At 33.6% G+C, this 13624-nt stretch overlaps 1 protein-coding gene across 2 annotated transcripts; it reads left to right on the top strand.

The window, feature by feature from the left end:
- The first annotated feature begins 1806 nt into the window (after positions 1-1806).
- Positions 1807-10085, top strand: LOC101213929 (protein HLB1). 2 transcript variants are annotated; one of them, XM_004146085.3, is made up of 14 exons: positions 1807-2780; positions 4819-4950; positions 5602-5671; positions 6028-6141; positions 6527-6610; positions 7441-7491; positions 7652-7681; positions 7798-7860; positions 7976-8041; positions 8262-8390; positions 8477-8512; positions 9024-9143; positions 9238-9426; positions 9701-10085. In XM_004146085.3, exons 1-14 carry the CDS (start codon positions 2323-2325, stop codon positions 9809-9811), a joined length of 1653 nt encoding a protein of 550 aa, XP_004146133.1. In that variant the 5' UTR covers positions 1807-2322; the 3' UTR covers positions 9812-10085. The 2 variants fall into 2 exon arrangements, with proteins under 2 accessions (XP_004146133.1, XP_011650298.1); XM_011651996.2 differs by lacking the exon at positions 1807-2780 and adding an exon at positions 3136-3257.
- The last annotated feature ends 3539 nt before the right edge of the window (positions 10086-13624 follow it).

The following is a 13624-nucleotide window of genomic DNA, read 5'->3' on the forward strand; positions in this document are numbered from 1 at the left end:
TTGAGGTTTTGACCTTACCTTTATATTCGATGTCCTTTGTATTACATAACGACTCTCGTTTAGAGTTTCTTTTAAGTATTATTTTATTTATTTATCTCCACATGCTTTCATCATCGTTACAGGCTTGACCTTCAGTCTACTTTTATTAGTTTGATCTCGCTTCATGAGTCTCCTGACATGAAAATTTCTTGCATCCATATAGTCCTAACCTGTCACATTTCAACACTTAAATTGGTACATAGATGGTACTGTTCACACAAGATTATGAAGAAATGTATTTCATGGAATTGAACTTTGTATAATGATGAATATAACAAATGTAATCTCTAGTATTTATTCCTTTGATGCTTTCTTTCGAATACAAGATAAAAACTTTAGAACTTCTCGGACTTCGGTATTCAGGATGTTTTAGTTATAAGTCGATTTGAACTTTGATCTTCTGGAATCCAAGGAAAGTTTAATATTTCAAATCTTCAATCTTTTAGAAGATGTTGATCTCGAGGTTGATACAACTTGCACGTCTAGAAAGTTTGTATAAGTTTGAATACGAAGAATTAGTTTGAATCTTCAATTCTTTCTTTAACCAAACACCCTAAAAAATGAATGACAATAGTCTCTATTTATAGAAAAAATTTCATGGGCTTTAGGTGAGTTTGGGCTCATTTGTTTGTTGGGTTTGGACTTGGGCCAATTTGCTTGTTAGGTTTGGACTTGAGCTCATTTGCGAGCTGGGTTTGGACTTGGGCTCATATGCTTATTGGACTTGGGTTTGAGCCCATTTGTTTGTTGGACAAGAGGTACATTTTCAATTTGAAAATTACTAACTATTTCTCTTCGAGACCACAAGTTATTTATAATGCATTTTCAAGAGAGGTTTTTAGCTATGTTCCTAGCCTTGACATGGCTTTTGACTCTGTTATTATTGTTCGTTTGGACTCAAATGATGTCATTGTCAGCTAAGAATGACATTGTCAATATTGTCATGTTTACCTGTCAATCTTTATACGATTACAAAACATTTGAGTTTTTATTGTTTTTGTCTAAACTAAATATCTATAACTTCTAAGTTGAACTTGTTTCCTTCTCGTATTTTTTTCGTTGTTATAATTGATTTGATCCGATGGTAATAATATTATTATCATTATAGGGCGAAACACTTTGGAACACAAAAAAATTATCTTTTCCTCATTGAAGATGTTTTTTTTTTTTAATATCTTTATTTTTTTTTATTTTAATAAAGGTATCATAATTATAGTATGATATGAAAAAGAAAAATATAATATCTAACCTCCAGATTGATCGGATAAGAAAAACACTACACACGTGCGATAAAATCGATCACACATGCATCGATACATAATCACAAGCATACCATGTTCTGAGACGTCCAAGACAAAATAATTATGTCTTTAATTAATTCAATCTCGGGTATATAATGCCTCAGGATGCTCAAAATAAAATAATTTTTTATTTAGTTATTGTATCTCGAGCCTATTTTTGCAAAGGATCTATTGTCTAGAGGAACATACAGGTGCCAATTGAGCTAAGCTCATGTTGGCTTGTATCTGGAGCCTTAGTGGCACCGAGATAAAAGAATTATGCGTTAACTTATTCGTTCTCAGCCGCAATTACTGTGAGATGAAATATTTCCATCTTTAATATTCGATCTCGAGTTTTAATTGATTCAACCTCACAAGCTTTTCTTGTAAGAATTTTGTTATAAGCAACATAAATATTTTGGAATCTTGTTTAGGTAAATTAGTATGTATAAATTTTAGTGGTAACCAATATTTCTATTTTCCGTAATTTAGCGCCAAAAGATAAAATCTGATTTATTTTTCTCGCCGTTCTGGCGAAGCGGAGTCGACGGCGAGACGAAGAAGAACCAAGACTAAAAGTGGTCGTTCATCATCTTCATGAACGTTTCCTCCAAGCTTTCCTTCTGCAGGAACGTGGTTGGGATTGTGGAGAACAGAAATGCTTTGTGTTTTGAGCCTTTTGGCAATCGTCGCGCCTGAAGGAGATGATCAACGCCGTCGCCGGTTCTCTTTTTCTTAAGTTTCCATCGCCGTCGTGGCCAAGGTTGCCGTTGCTGTGCACTGTGCAGTGAGAGGGAGGAGAAAGAAGTGGAAATTAGGGGTTTCCTCACGAAGGGCAAAATAGTAATTTTAGGAGCTTCAGAATTCCTATTACTCAACAAAACGTAATTTCACCATTTTCCTCTCTTTCTCGACTTTGAACTTTCAGTTTCGTTGATCTTCAATCTGCTCGTTTTCCGGATCCTTGCTTCATTCTCATTCTCTTCCTGTTCGACACTTCACCATGTCGCCTACTCCCGAGGAACCTAATAATTTGCAGAACGGAATCGAAATCCAACCACACATTTCATCAGAATCAGATCAAATTACTGAACCCAGATCAGGGCCAGAAGAACCTACAGTAGATTCAATTCCCAGTTCTGAATTACAACGAGAACGTGAATCGGAATCAGTTAGTAATGGAGTACCAGATTCGGAGCCGGAGTCTCCAAGGAAACAGTTATCGGAGTCAATTCATTTACATGTAGTGACGGGTGTTACAGATCCGAGTGTTGAAGAGCATAAAGAAACTTCCACCCCATCCAACGGCAACACGGAGAACTTGCAACCTGCGTTGCGTAAAGACGAAGGAAGCCGAACGTTTACAATGAGAGAGTTGTTGAATGGATTGAAAGGTGAAGATGGTAGCGACAGCCTTAATGAATCTGAAGGCGAGAGACCCGAGGGGAACTCCGGTTACAGGTTTGGAATCTTGCTTGGCATTGGAGATTTCTTCGTTCTCTTTTGTTTAGTTGATTAAACTGAATATGGTTGATTGGTAAAAATGAGTTCTTTCTAATTATGCAGTATAATCTCATTATTGTTACTATTATTTTTTTTAAAAAAAGTGAATGCTGAATGATCAACCTGTTTTTTTTTTTTATCCTGCGATCACTTCCGTTAGAGGGAGAGAGATTTTGCGACTGTTCTGTCAAACTTGAGGGTTGAATACCTATTTTTTTATTAAAAAAATGTTATGGGTTAGTTTCTTTGGAGGAAAACTATTTAGGCATAAAATTAAATGACTCCCATTTGAACATGTCAATTTCCGAAAGTCAAAGTTGATCAGAAGTTTTCCAACGAGCTTGCTTGTTGGTGCCTGCAAGGTTTCTTCTCTCAAACTGTCTAGGTCATTTGTCTTCCTCAAAGGGGTCTGTCTTTCTTTTTCCTCCTAGAAAGGTAAGATAAACTGATTGCTTTCAACGATCGAATGATATCCTCAGACTCAGGCTTTAGTTGTTATGGTCAGACATTTTTTGTGTACGTTCAGAAAGTAAATATAATGGCTTCTCTATATGGCCTTTTGTTTTGTGTGTCAGCAAACCTGACGGACCCTATCCAATTCTATTAGACTGAGCTTGTGTGTATGTGGCTGTTCACATTCACCATTCAGTTTCATCGAATTATTTGTTAGATCTGGAAATTGCAGCAAATTGACCCAATCCAACCCATGATATGCTTAATTCTTTCCTTTATTAAATATTACCTTATCCCAAACCACGATATACTCCTATAGAGCTTTTCTGTAGTTTGGATATTTAAATATTATATACATGTATATATACTTCTAGTGGTTAGGTAGACTTAGACAGGATCCTTTGGGTTGTTGAAATGAAGTTTTACCATGGGAATTTTGGTTGGAAACAAGTTTTGTTGTTGTTGTTTTTGCTTCTGTTTTCCAATATCTCTCTCTCTCTCTCTCATATGTTGCTTAATTTCTTGCATCTGCCTTTGCCTTTGATTTATTTCTAATCAACTTCTGTTGCTATGGAATTGGATTTTGTGGCTTCAAATTTTGGTGATTTCATTTCACCAAAATGTGCCTTTATTTCATTTTTGGATAAGACCAAATTGGCTTTTATAAGGTGGGTAGGAACTAGGAAAGTTTAGTTTGCTTTCAGTTTTGATGATTTTTGGTCGGGTAGGATTGAGTTGCCAATTCCAATTGCACTTTTCTATTAACCACATAGGTATGAACTTTTAAAAAAATCTCTGTTATCTGTTTGGCCTGCTTAATTTTCATACTGAACGTGGTTGGTTTGATTAACTTTAGGATATAAATATAACTTGCAGCTGGGTTTTGGTTTGGGTTCTAAATTAACCCAACGTGAACCAACAACACCCCTACTTTATAGTCAACATTATTTGTTTATTCAGATCTCTTACTAATGCAGTTTTATGGATTGCAATTCGGTAGAACCCACATAGAACTAAATTGATTGAAATATAAAAAGATAACAGCTACAGGATAACCCAAGTACTTGAGGTACTTGGCTACTTGGATGGAATCTACCCCCTCAGTTTATTTAGAGCCAAATACTATACCAACCTCCCTAACTTATTACCGATGCTCCCTTCATATCTTAATAGTTCCTTAGTATCATTCATGTCACGACCCTTGATTTCTTAACCCTATTATTTTCTCACAATTATAACGCATCTTTTACATTTTCTTTTTGTTCCATCCTCTACTTGTAGCTTCACTTATAGGGGATCTATGACTCATTTTGGAATTAATCAATTCATTTATGGGTACTGCTGTCCATTTGTTTTTGAATACTAATCAGTTAGTTTTCTTTTTCTTTCTTTCCATTTGACTCTGGTTTGAATTAAGAAAGTGCTGTTTTCAGTGGAATCTTTAGTTGCTATTCACAAGAGTAGAATTTTGATGTTACCACCTTTTGTCTTTATAGCTATAATCTTTCTTTTCTTCTTTTATTTACTGCATGAATTTGCACAGCCTTAATCAAGATAGCCCACATCAGCCTTATTCTGAACAGAGTAGAGCTGCCATGGAGTTGATCAACAGTGTTACAGGTGTCGATGAAGAGGGTCGTTCTCGCCAAAGGATTCTCACATTTGCTGCTAGGAGGTATCATTATAATACTTTTTGTACCTTGTAGTGGTCTGTCAACTACGTCTATATTTCTCTCAATAGTTCTGGTATCTTGTACTTTGAATTCCTTTGAAGTAAGGGCCGAGCTGTATTTCCCCTTTTCTTGCAATAGGAGCTTGTGCTTTAGCTCTAGTTATGTCATTGTGATGCACTGATAGAATGGAAATGGGATTTTCACTGCAACCGAGAAAAAAAGAAGGAAACTCATGCATGCATAGATTATTTTTATTTTATCAATTTTGAAAACATATTTATATATCGTGTCTCTTTGCATGAGAATTATTATTATTATTTTATCAATTTTGATAAAAAAATTAATTTTGAGGGACTAAATTTGAGATTCATTGAAGATGGACTAAAATTGGACAAGTTTCAAAGTATAAGGATCAAAATGGTGCTTTAGACTTATTATTATTTTTTTTCTTTAGAAAATGTAGGCAGGGCTAACTGTAAACCTATTGGCAAAATATGTTACAATTTGCCTTTGGTCCCAATTATTGATAAAACATGTTATATAGTTATTTCATATCAGTAACAGAAAGTCCATTTCTTTCTTAAAATTTTCTTTTCGGCACTCCTACAGAGGCCCTTTGTTTCTAAACATCTATTTTCATTCAAATAATGCAGGTATGCTAGTGCAATTGAGAGAAATGGTCAAGACTATGATGCTTTGTACAATTGGGCTTTGGTCCTCCAGGTCTGAGACTTTATATTATTCATTTTGGAAACTATCTTTTTTTCTTCTGTTCCATTTCTTGATCAACAACGTTGCAAGGCAGGGAGCTCTTATTGATGAATCATTAAAAGAATTCTAGCTGAATTGAATTATGTGTTTGGTATAAAAATATATCACAACTTAGCTGACATCTTCCAGTACAAGTGTCAATGTTTTATATAGAGAGACAACATGGATATAAAATGCAAGGAGACATTTAATTTTCTTTGCATAGACAAGTACAACTTCTTTATAATAATATAGTACAAAATGTACAGATATTTCGTTCTGTTTCAAGCAACATCACGATAAAACTCTGTATAAATCTGGTGTTGCAGGAGAGTGCAGACAATGTTAGTCCAGATTCCACCTCACCTTCTAAAGATGCGTTGCTTGAGGAGGCTTGTAAAAAGTATGATGAGGCCACCCATCTGTGCCCAACACTTCACGATGTATGTAAAAAAACCTTTTTATACTTTTACTACTCAAGATGCTGTTGCGAAAAGTTTGACGGTAGATTCAAAAAAGACGAAAAGAGGGACAAACTTTGAAAAGCACGTATATTGATTCTGCCAGAAATGAATTTATTCAGATTAAGAGTTCTTTTGCCATCCTTTTTTTCAAGATGGATCAAAATTAGTTTTCCTTTGGTCCATTTTTCACATCAGTAACTACTTAATCCTGCTTAGCTTAGGTTTTGATAAACCATGACTAAGACTAGGCTTTTGTTTATACTTGTTACTGGCAGAGTTAGAAAATATTTGTATGCAACTTTCACATGAACTGCAAAACTCATCTTTGGTGCTGTCTTAATGATGTATTTGGATTGCATCCCAGGCTTTTTATAATTGGGCCATTGCAATCTCTGATCGGGCCAAAATGCGTGGTCGCACGAAGGAGGCCGAAGAACTGTGGAAGCAGGTTTATACTTCCATCCCTAGTAGGTTATCGTCATTACACATTTATAAACAAAAACTTCAATCTCTAATGTATGGATATCATTTGGAATTTGGGAATGTCCATGACTGGAGAGGATGAGCACTATCCTTTATGGGCTGTATATGTCCACAATTTCCTCCAGGATTGGAAAAGATTTAAAATTTGGCTATTTACTGTGCTAATTTGATCACTGTGATTCCATGGACACTCTTGGCCTTCTCCATTTTGTGCTATTGTTAAATATTGTCTTCGATTTCTTGACTTGGTGAAGGTGAAGGAATCAATAGCCTTAAGCCTCCTTATGCGTTGAATGTTTGGATCTCTGCCCAAGCACTTGAAATTTTATATCTAGAAAAAAGAAAAAACTTTATTTTCTTTCACAAGCGTCATTTAGGTGGTTAAACTGTTTAATAAATAAAGTGTCTAATTAGACTTCATCATCAATATTGTAATAAAAAAATTGAAATGTTTGTAAAACACAAATAGAGGTGCCTTTATATTAGAATACTGATTAATTGGGGGACTGAATCGATCTTATTAAAATTCTATCCTAAATAGTTATTGACACCTAATCTGACTAACATATTTCAGACTTGAAAAAATTAGAATAAATAAAAATTTCGAAAGGAGAAATGAAGAATGAAAAAAGAACTGCTTGTGTTCTGTTACTACTCCCTTGTTTCCACATTCATCTAATTTTCAGTAATTATTTTTTTCCTTTTCGTCATCCCCCTCTTTTGTAATTTCATACCTTCCAGAGGAAAAAAATGATTTTCTTACCAACTGATCATTGCAATTATTCTATCTTTCAGGCTACCAAAAATTATGAAAAAGCTGTCCAACTCAACTGGAATAGTCCCCAGGTACATCCCAAGAAACTGCTAGGAAAGCCACGTGCTTAAATTTGTCTCTGGGACTTTCTTCTTCCTTTGCATTTTGTGTCCTCTTCTGTGAAATTGATTCTAAGCCTCAATAACTTTTTTGCAAATACCTTAATTCTAACCCTTTCTGGGTCTGTTTCAGGCGTTAAATAATTGGGGGCTTGCCCTACAGGTACTTATGCTTTTCACATTAGATTAATCTTTGTATGAAAGACTCTCTTGCCCACCTCACCTATGCAACCACAAAGTGTAAAAAATTGTTTTTATTGACTTCAAGATCCATTTCAGGAACTCAGTGCGATTGTGCCGGCACGAGAAAAGCAGACAATTGTAAAAACAGCTATCAGTAAGGTGTCAACTATTATTTTGAAACTTTTAAATACCAAATAATTCCAGCCTTTTGTTTACACGTTAAAACTTACTTTTATATTCTATGCCTTGATTACTCAGTTTTCTTCCATTGCAGTTCCGTGCTGCTATACAGTTGCAATTTGATTTTCATCGAGCAATCTACAACCTTGGCACTGTTCTGGTGAGTCGGTTACCTGCTTTAGATATGGAAATTACATGACCTTACATCTATTTAATGCACCGTGTTTAGAATAACTTCATCAACCTGTATTGTATAGCTGTATTTAAGAGCGTCTTGAATTCTGTTTCTTTAAATGACAATGGGAAGGAAGACTTCTTGGTTTATTCAGATCAGATAACATAAATTTGCTCAAACCTAAACTCAATTCTGGCATCTACAGTATGGATTAGCTGAGGACACATTAAGAACTGGTGGATCAGGAAATGTTAAGGATGTTTCCCCCAATGAGTTATACAGCCAATCTGCTATTTATATTGCAGCTGCTCATGCTCTAAAACCAAACTACTCTGTAAGTCCAGCTTCTTTTACATTCTTACCAACAATTAAACATGTATTTCTGCACAAGTTTGAAATTTTGATTTTTGTTTTTAATAGGTTTATAGCAGCGCCTTACGGTTGGTCCGCTCCATGGTTAGTTCTGACTCCCCTCAAATAATGCGGATCACACTTATTCATGTCTTGTGTTCTATTATTTGCTCAGTATAAACCGGTTGGCTGTATTTTTCATATGGTTTAATATAATATGCGTTGTATTGGTCTTTTAATGGGAAGATGCGAAAGATCTGTACAAAGTTCTAAAATAATTGAAGCTGGTACTGTCATAATGGATTCCATATTAGGCCTATGATGTGATCAACAGTTGGGGTATGCTTGGTTTTAAGTTTCATGATTTACTGTATCAATGAAGACTACTTTAGCAGTCAAAATGTAGAGTCATGATATGTCACGTCGTTACAACTTTAGCATATACCCCATTCAAGCATTTTACTGTATTTTTTAAATTTACAAGATATCTGTACCGTCCGAATTTGGACTTATCTTATATTCAAATGCACATGTCCTTTTGAAATGACTTGGTGGTGGCATCCCTTGATACGTAATTACTTTTTTGTGAACTTAATGGATCTTGGCTTTTTGACAGCTGCCGTTACCCTATCTAAAAGTTGGATACCTGACTGCACCTCCTGTGGGGAGGCCACTTGCTCCTCACAGTGATTGGAAACGTTCACAATTTTTTCTAAATCATGATGTATTGCAAAAGGTACAATTTTATTTATCTATTTATTTTCTTTTATCTCTTAACTTTGGAAGAAACTGACGTGTTAAACTGCTGCTCATGGCTAATCATCTTTCAGCTTAACATAGGAGGGGAACAAATACAAACATCCCCTAGTATTTTAGGAAGATCTGGAAGTACCTTGAATGGCGACAGGACAATCAAAGTAGAAATTCCCGATATCGTCTCTGTATCCGCATGTGCCGATCTTACTTTACCACCTGGTGCTGGACTCTGCATTGACACAATCCATGGACCCATTTTCTTGGTGAGCTTATTGTAGCATGATTTAAATTCTCTGTTTCAATTGAAAACAATTTAATTGAAAGTAGCTTATCCAATAGGATGGTAAAGAGGAAAAACCATTAGCAATGTAAAAGATAATGATAACAACAAAGAAGAAGGAAAAAGAACAACGACATTCAACCTATCAATTTTTACCTAATCTGAAAGATTATCATGTCTTATTATCTGATATGTTTGAGTCTCGAGTAGCTACTGCTAGAGTGGAGTGCACTGATCACCTTGGTTGATTCTATCAGGTTGCTGACTCATGGGACACACTCGATGGATGGCTTGATGCAATTAGATTAGTTTACACGATCTACGCTCGAGGCAAGAACGAGGTTTTGGCTGGCATCATAACAGGTTGATTGATTACTACCAAGTACACAAAAATGTATCAATGGTACTATCTTGATGTCTATATATTATGCTTAGTTCACAATAGTAGATTGAGTATTCATTTCTCTAGATTGAAACACACAATTTTGGGGTGCTTTTCCAGTGCTTAAATACATGTTTCTCTAATCACCTTTCCCTTTGAAGTGTAATAATATTATTTGTACATGTCGTTCATTAACAGCAAGCACAAATGGTACGGTTTCGGACCTTCAGAAATGAGAGAGCTTCAAATTAATTTCTGAATGTCTCTTAAGATTTTCAATAATTTCATAAGGTTTTGATTTTTTTTACATTTATATATATATATATATATATATATATATATATATATATATATATATATATATATAATATTTTCATAAGTTGGGTTGGCTTGCAAGCACCTTCACTATTGTCACGGAACAATCGACTCTGCTGCATTTGGTGGTTGGCAAGAGAACTAATAGCCAACATGATGGTAGAACTTATAATTTGGTGGCTGTGGTTTGAATCTACTTTTGTCATATATTATCTTTATGCTTCTTATTTGCCAGGACACAACTAAATATTGAGAGAGTTGAACTTGTTATCTAACCCATTTTTTTGTTGAAGGAATATTCAAGAATATTCAATAATTCTTAAGTGAAGAGAGAACTTGCAATAATCACACGGAATGATGAAAGTGAATGCTTGTGAAGTAATAAAGTTGGAAGACTTTTGTATATCTAAGCTACAATAATCGTAGCTGCCAAATTTGGAAATAGGTTATGGACTTTTGATATAGTTTGAGAGAGTGAAAATGATCTATTTGGAATCAATTTTAAGTGCCTTAAAAGGATCTTTTAAATTAAAAATCTTTGGAGTTCTTTTAAGCCTAAATGGGTTGAGCAGTAAACTCACAACCTTAAAATGCAGTTTGACCTACTACAATTGAAGTTGATATTTAGTTAAAACTCATCCAACAAAGAGAGGGCTAAATTGGTTAAAAAAAGCACCTAAATAATAGGGACTACAATATGTATCTAACCTAGATGGCTAGAATATATGTATATAGAGTTGTATATTTCAATGTTAATATCTACTTTGAGATCACTATTATAATATTTTAAAAAAGAATGTACAAACCATAAATATGACAAAGCTTTTGCATATAGTTCTTGTCATAAGAATCTTAGAAAACTTGATTTGTAAGAAGACGTGAGAATGAATAGGTAGAATTCCAAATTGTTGGTCTTCTAAATTCTATTTATTGTAGGTCAAGATGGAAAGGAAGTTTAAAAGAGAAGACAATAGGTGTGTGTAATTGTTGGTTGGCTACATAGGGAGAGGGCTTTGGTTTTGCATAGTATTTGTACAATCAATGAATAAGAGAATAAAGAGGAGGATGAGGAAAGAAAGAAAGAGAGTGAGAGAATGGTAATGAAGAGAGAAGAGGCACAAACACTTCATTTATGTTGATGTTGACCTAATCCCTATGTCTTCTATTCTTCAATAGAAACTTGCATTGTTTGACAATGAATATGTCCTTTGTTTCTATTCCCCCATCACTTCTCACTTTGTTTAGAAAAAAAAAAACTCTAACAAGGGTGCTAAATTAATTATTATAGTTAGTGAGTTATAAGTATATACGTGTTTAGGATACAAACTATTTCAGTTTTAGTTGTTATAGTTTACATTTGGAGTGTAAACTATTTTAGTTTGAGTAGAAAATAGTAAACACAGTAACAAAGAGTAAGAGAGAAAATGAGCAGAAAATAACAATCACTGTAACAAAGAGAGATTTGAAATTGTAATATTATAGTTAATTGTATGTTATAATAGTGGTAAGCTATTATAATTGAACATGTCACTCACTCCACTAAGTTTCAACTTGGTGGCTCAAACACCCTAATAATTCGGTCTTTTAATGATGCATAATCGTAAAGTTTAAAGGAAATCTGCATGCCTTGTGCAGAGCATGATGCCATATGAAAACTCTTATATATATATATATATATATATATATATTGTTTCAACTTTTAGTAGAGATTTGAAATTCAACGCTCGCTTTTGGGTCCCTAACATGTATTCTGTATGGGGTAGAATAGGATATTATTGTTCAACTTAATATTTTGATCTTCCATTATAATAGTTGAAATACTTTGTTCTTATAACTCATAGTTAGCTACAATAAAACTATATGAAAATTCTCACTTCTTATCGTACTTACTTATTTGCTACAATTTTCTTCTTACTTGCAACCTATAATAAAATTGTTTACGCATGATTGTAAGTAAAATGACGTATACAAATAATATATTATTACATTTTTTCTTCTTTGTGTGATGTATATACAAATACAATATTTTTTAATTCAATTATTACGAGGATAAACATAGGGTTTAATTTGTAAACATATAGGTAGAATGACGTTTTCATGAGATAAAATGTCAACAATGCAAAGTGAGAAAACGTGAATGAAAGGGTATATTCTTTTTACTCAATGAATTTATATCAATGTGAAAAGAATAATTTTGAAAATTATTTGAAAGCTATTTTTTGGTTGACATATGTGCATTTTTAAATTTTATTAATTGAATATAGCTTTTTAATATATATAGATATAAAATAATTTTTTCCCTTATGAAAAAAAAGTAATCAGTTCATAATGCATAATGTATACTAGTTGGACTATGTCTTAATGAGTTGTTGAATTACTAAAATATTTCTTTTAGTGTCACTGTTTTAGTCATGTTCGTTATTCGACTACAAAAGAATTAATCGTTCAATACTAACCCATATAACATTAATTGTACTAACGTTAGTCTATTAATAAATATATACTTAAAAGTCACTTATCCATTTATCAAATAGTTAATGAGATGATTACAAAACGAATCAGAAAAATTTAACTTTGGTTTCTATACTTTTAAGAAATGGACTCTTTTGATCCTTGTTTTGCACGGTATTAATATAAATTTGATATCTTGTAGTTATTCTTAATAAAAATTCAAGGTTACATTTTAAGAAACATACAGCGAATGAAGTGTAAAACTAAAAGTTTAATTGAATAAAAACGAAGATGCATACATTAAAAATGATTATTTTTTAAAAGAACTAAAACCGAAATAGGTTTTTCTTTTAAAAAAAGTATATGGATCAAAATAAAAAATGATTGAAAGTATACATTTTGAATCTACATGGACAAAAATAAACTAAAACCATAATAACAAAAAAAAAAACCTCGATCAACTCTAAAAGAGTATTTCAAGTAAGGAGTGAAGTTGTGAAAGTTGCAAGTATTAGAAGTTAATAAGAAAATGTTTTTAGTTGTAAGATTAACAAATGAATCAAAACCATTAGACCAAACATCCCTAAAAGATTTTGTGGCACCCATGTAGTTGTGAAGTTGTGAAATCTCACAATGTAAGATTGATCTAACCGTGAAAGCTAGAAACTTCTTGGATCAAACAAGGAGTAGAGTTCACAACTCTATACCATAAATCCCAACACGATATGGAAATCGATTTTGAAAAACCAACTTAAACATACTTTCATTAGTTATGCTGAATGTTTTCAAGCGAAAGATCAAGAGTTTGAATCTCGACGTGCACATGTGTCGAGGTCGAAAACGAAACCCTAAGGGAGAGAGAGAGGTGATGAGATAGGGAAGAACTATTTAGAAAGAGTACTTTGGAAATACTTTGGTTGGCATCACCAATGGGCTGGTTTGTCCTTGGTGGGCCGTGGACACGTCATCACCCTTGAACTCTTCTCTATTTGCATCTTCACCCCTCAATTTCTTCCTTCTTCCCCCTTTCTCT

Source organism: Cucumis sativus, chromosome 3 (assembly GCF_000004075.3).
Source record: "Cucumis sativus cultivar 9930 chromosome 3, Cucumber_9930_V3, whole genome shotgun sequence".
Lineage (NCBI taxonomy): Eukaryota > Viridiplantae > Streptophyta > Magnoliopsida > Cucurbitales > Cucurbitaceae > Cucumis > Cucumis sativus.

What these genes read in the sequence shown, in the direction of transcription:
- LOC101213929 (XM_004146085.3), top strand. Translation starts at nt 2,323, where the DNA reads ATGTCGCCTACTCCCGAGGAACCTAATAATTTGCAGAACGGAATCGAA. An exon ending in ACAACCTTGGCACTGTTCTG is followed by an intron (nt 8,042 to 8,261) that starts GTGAGTCGGTTA and finishes TGGCATCTACAG; the next exon opens with TATGGATTAGCTGAGGACAC. An exon ending in TCCATGGACCCATTTTCTTG is followed by an intron (nt 9,427 to 9,700) that starts GTGAGCTTATTG and finishes TGATTCTATCAG; the next exon opens with GTTGCTGACTCATGGGACAC.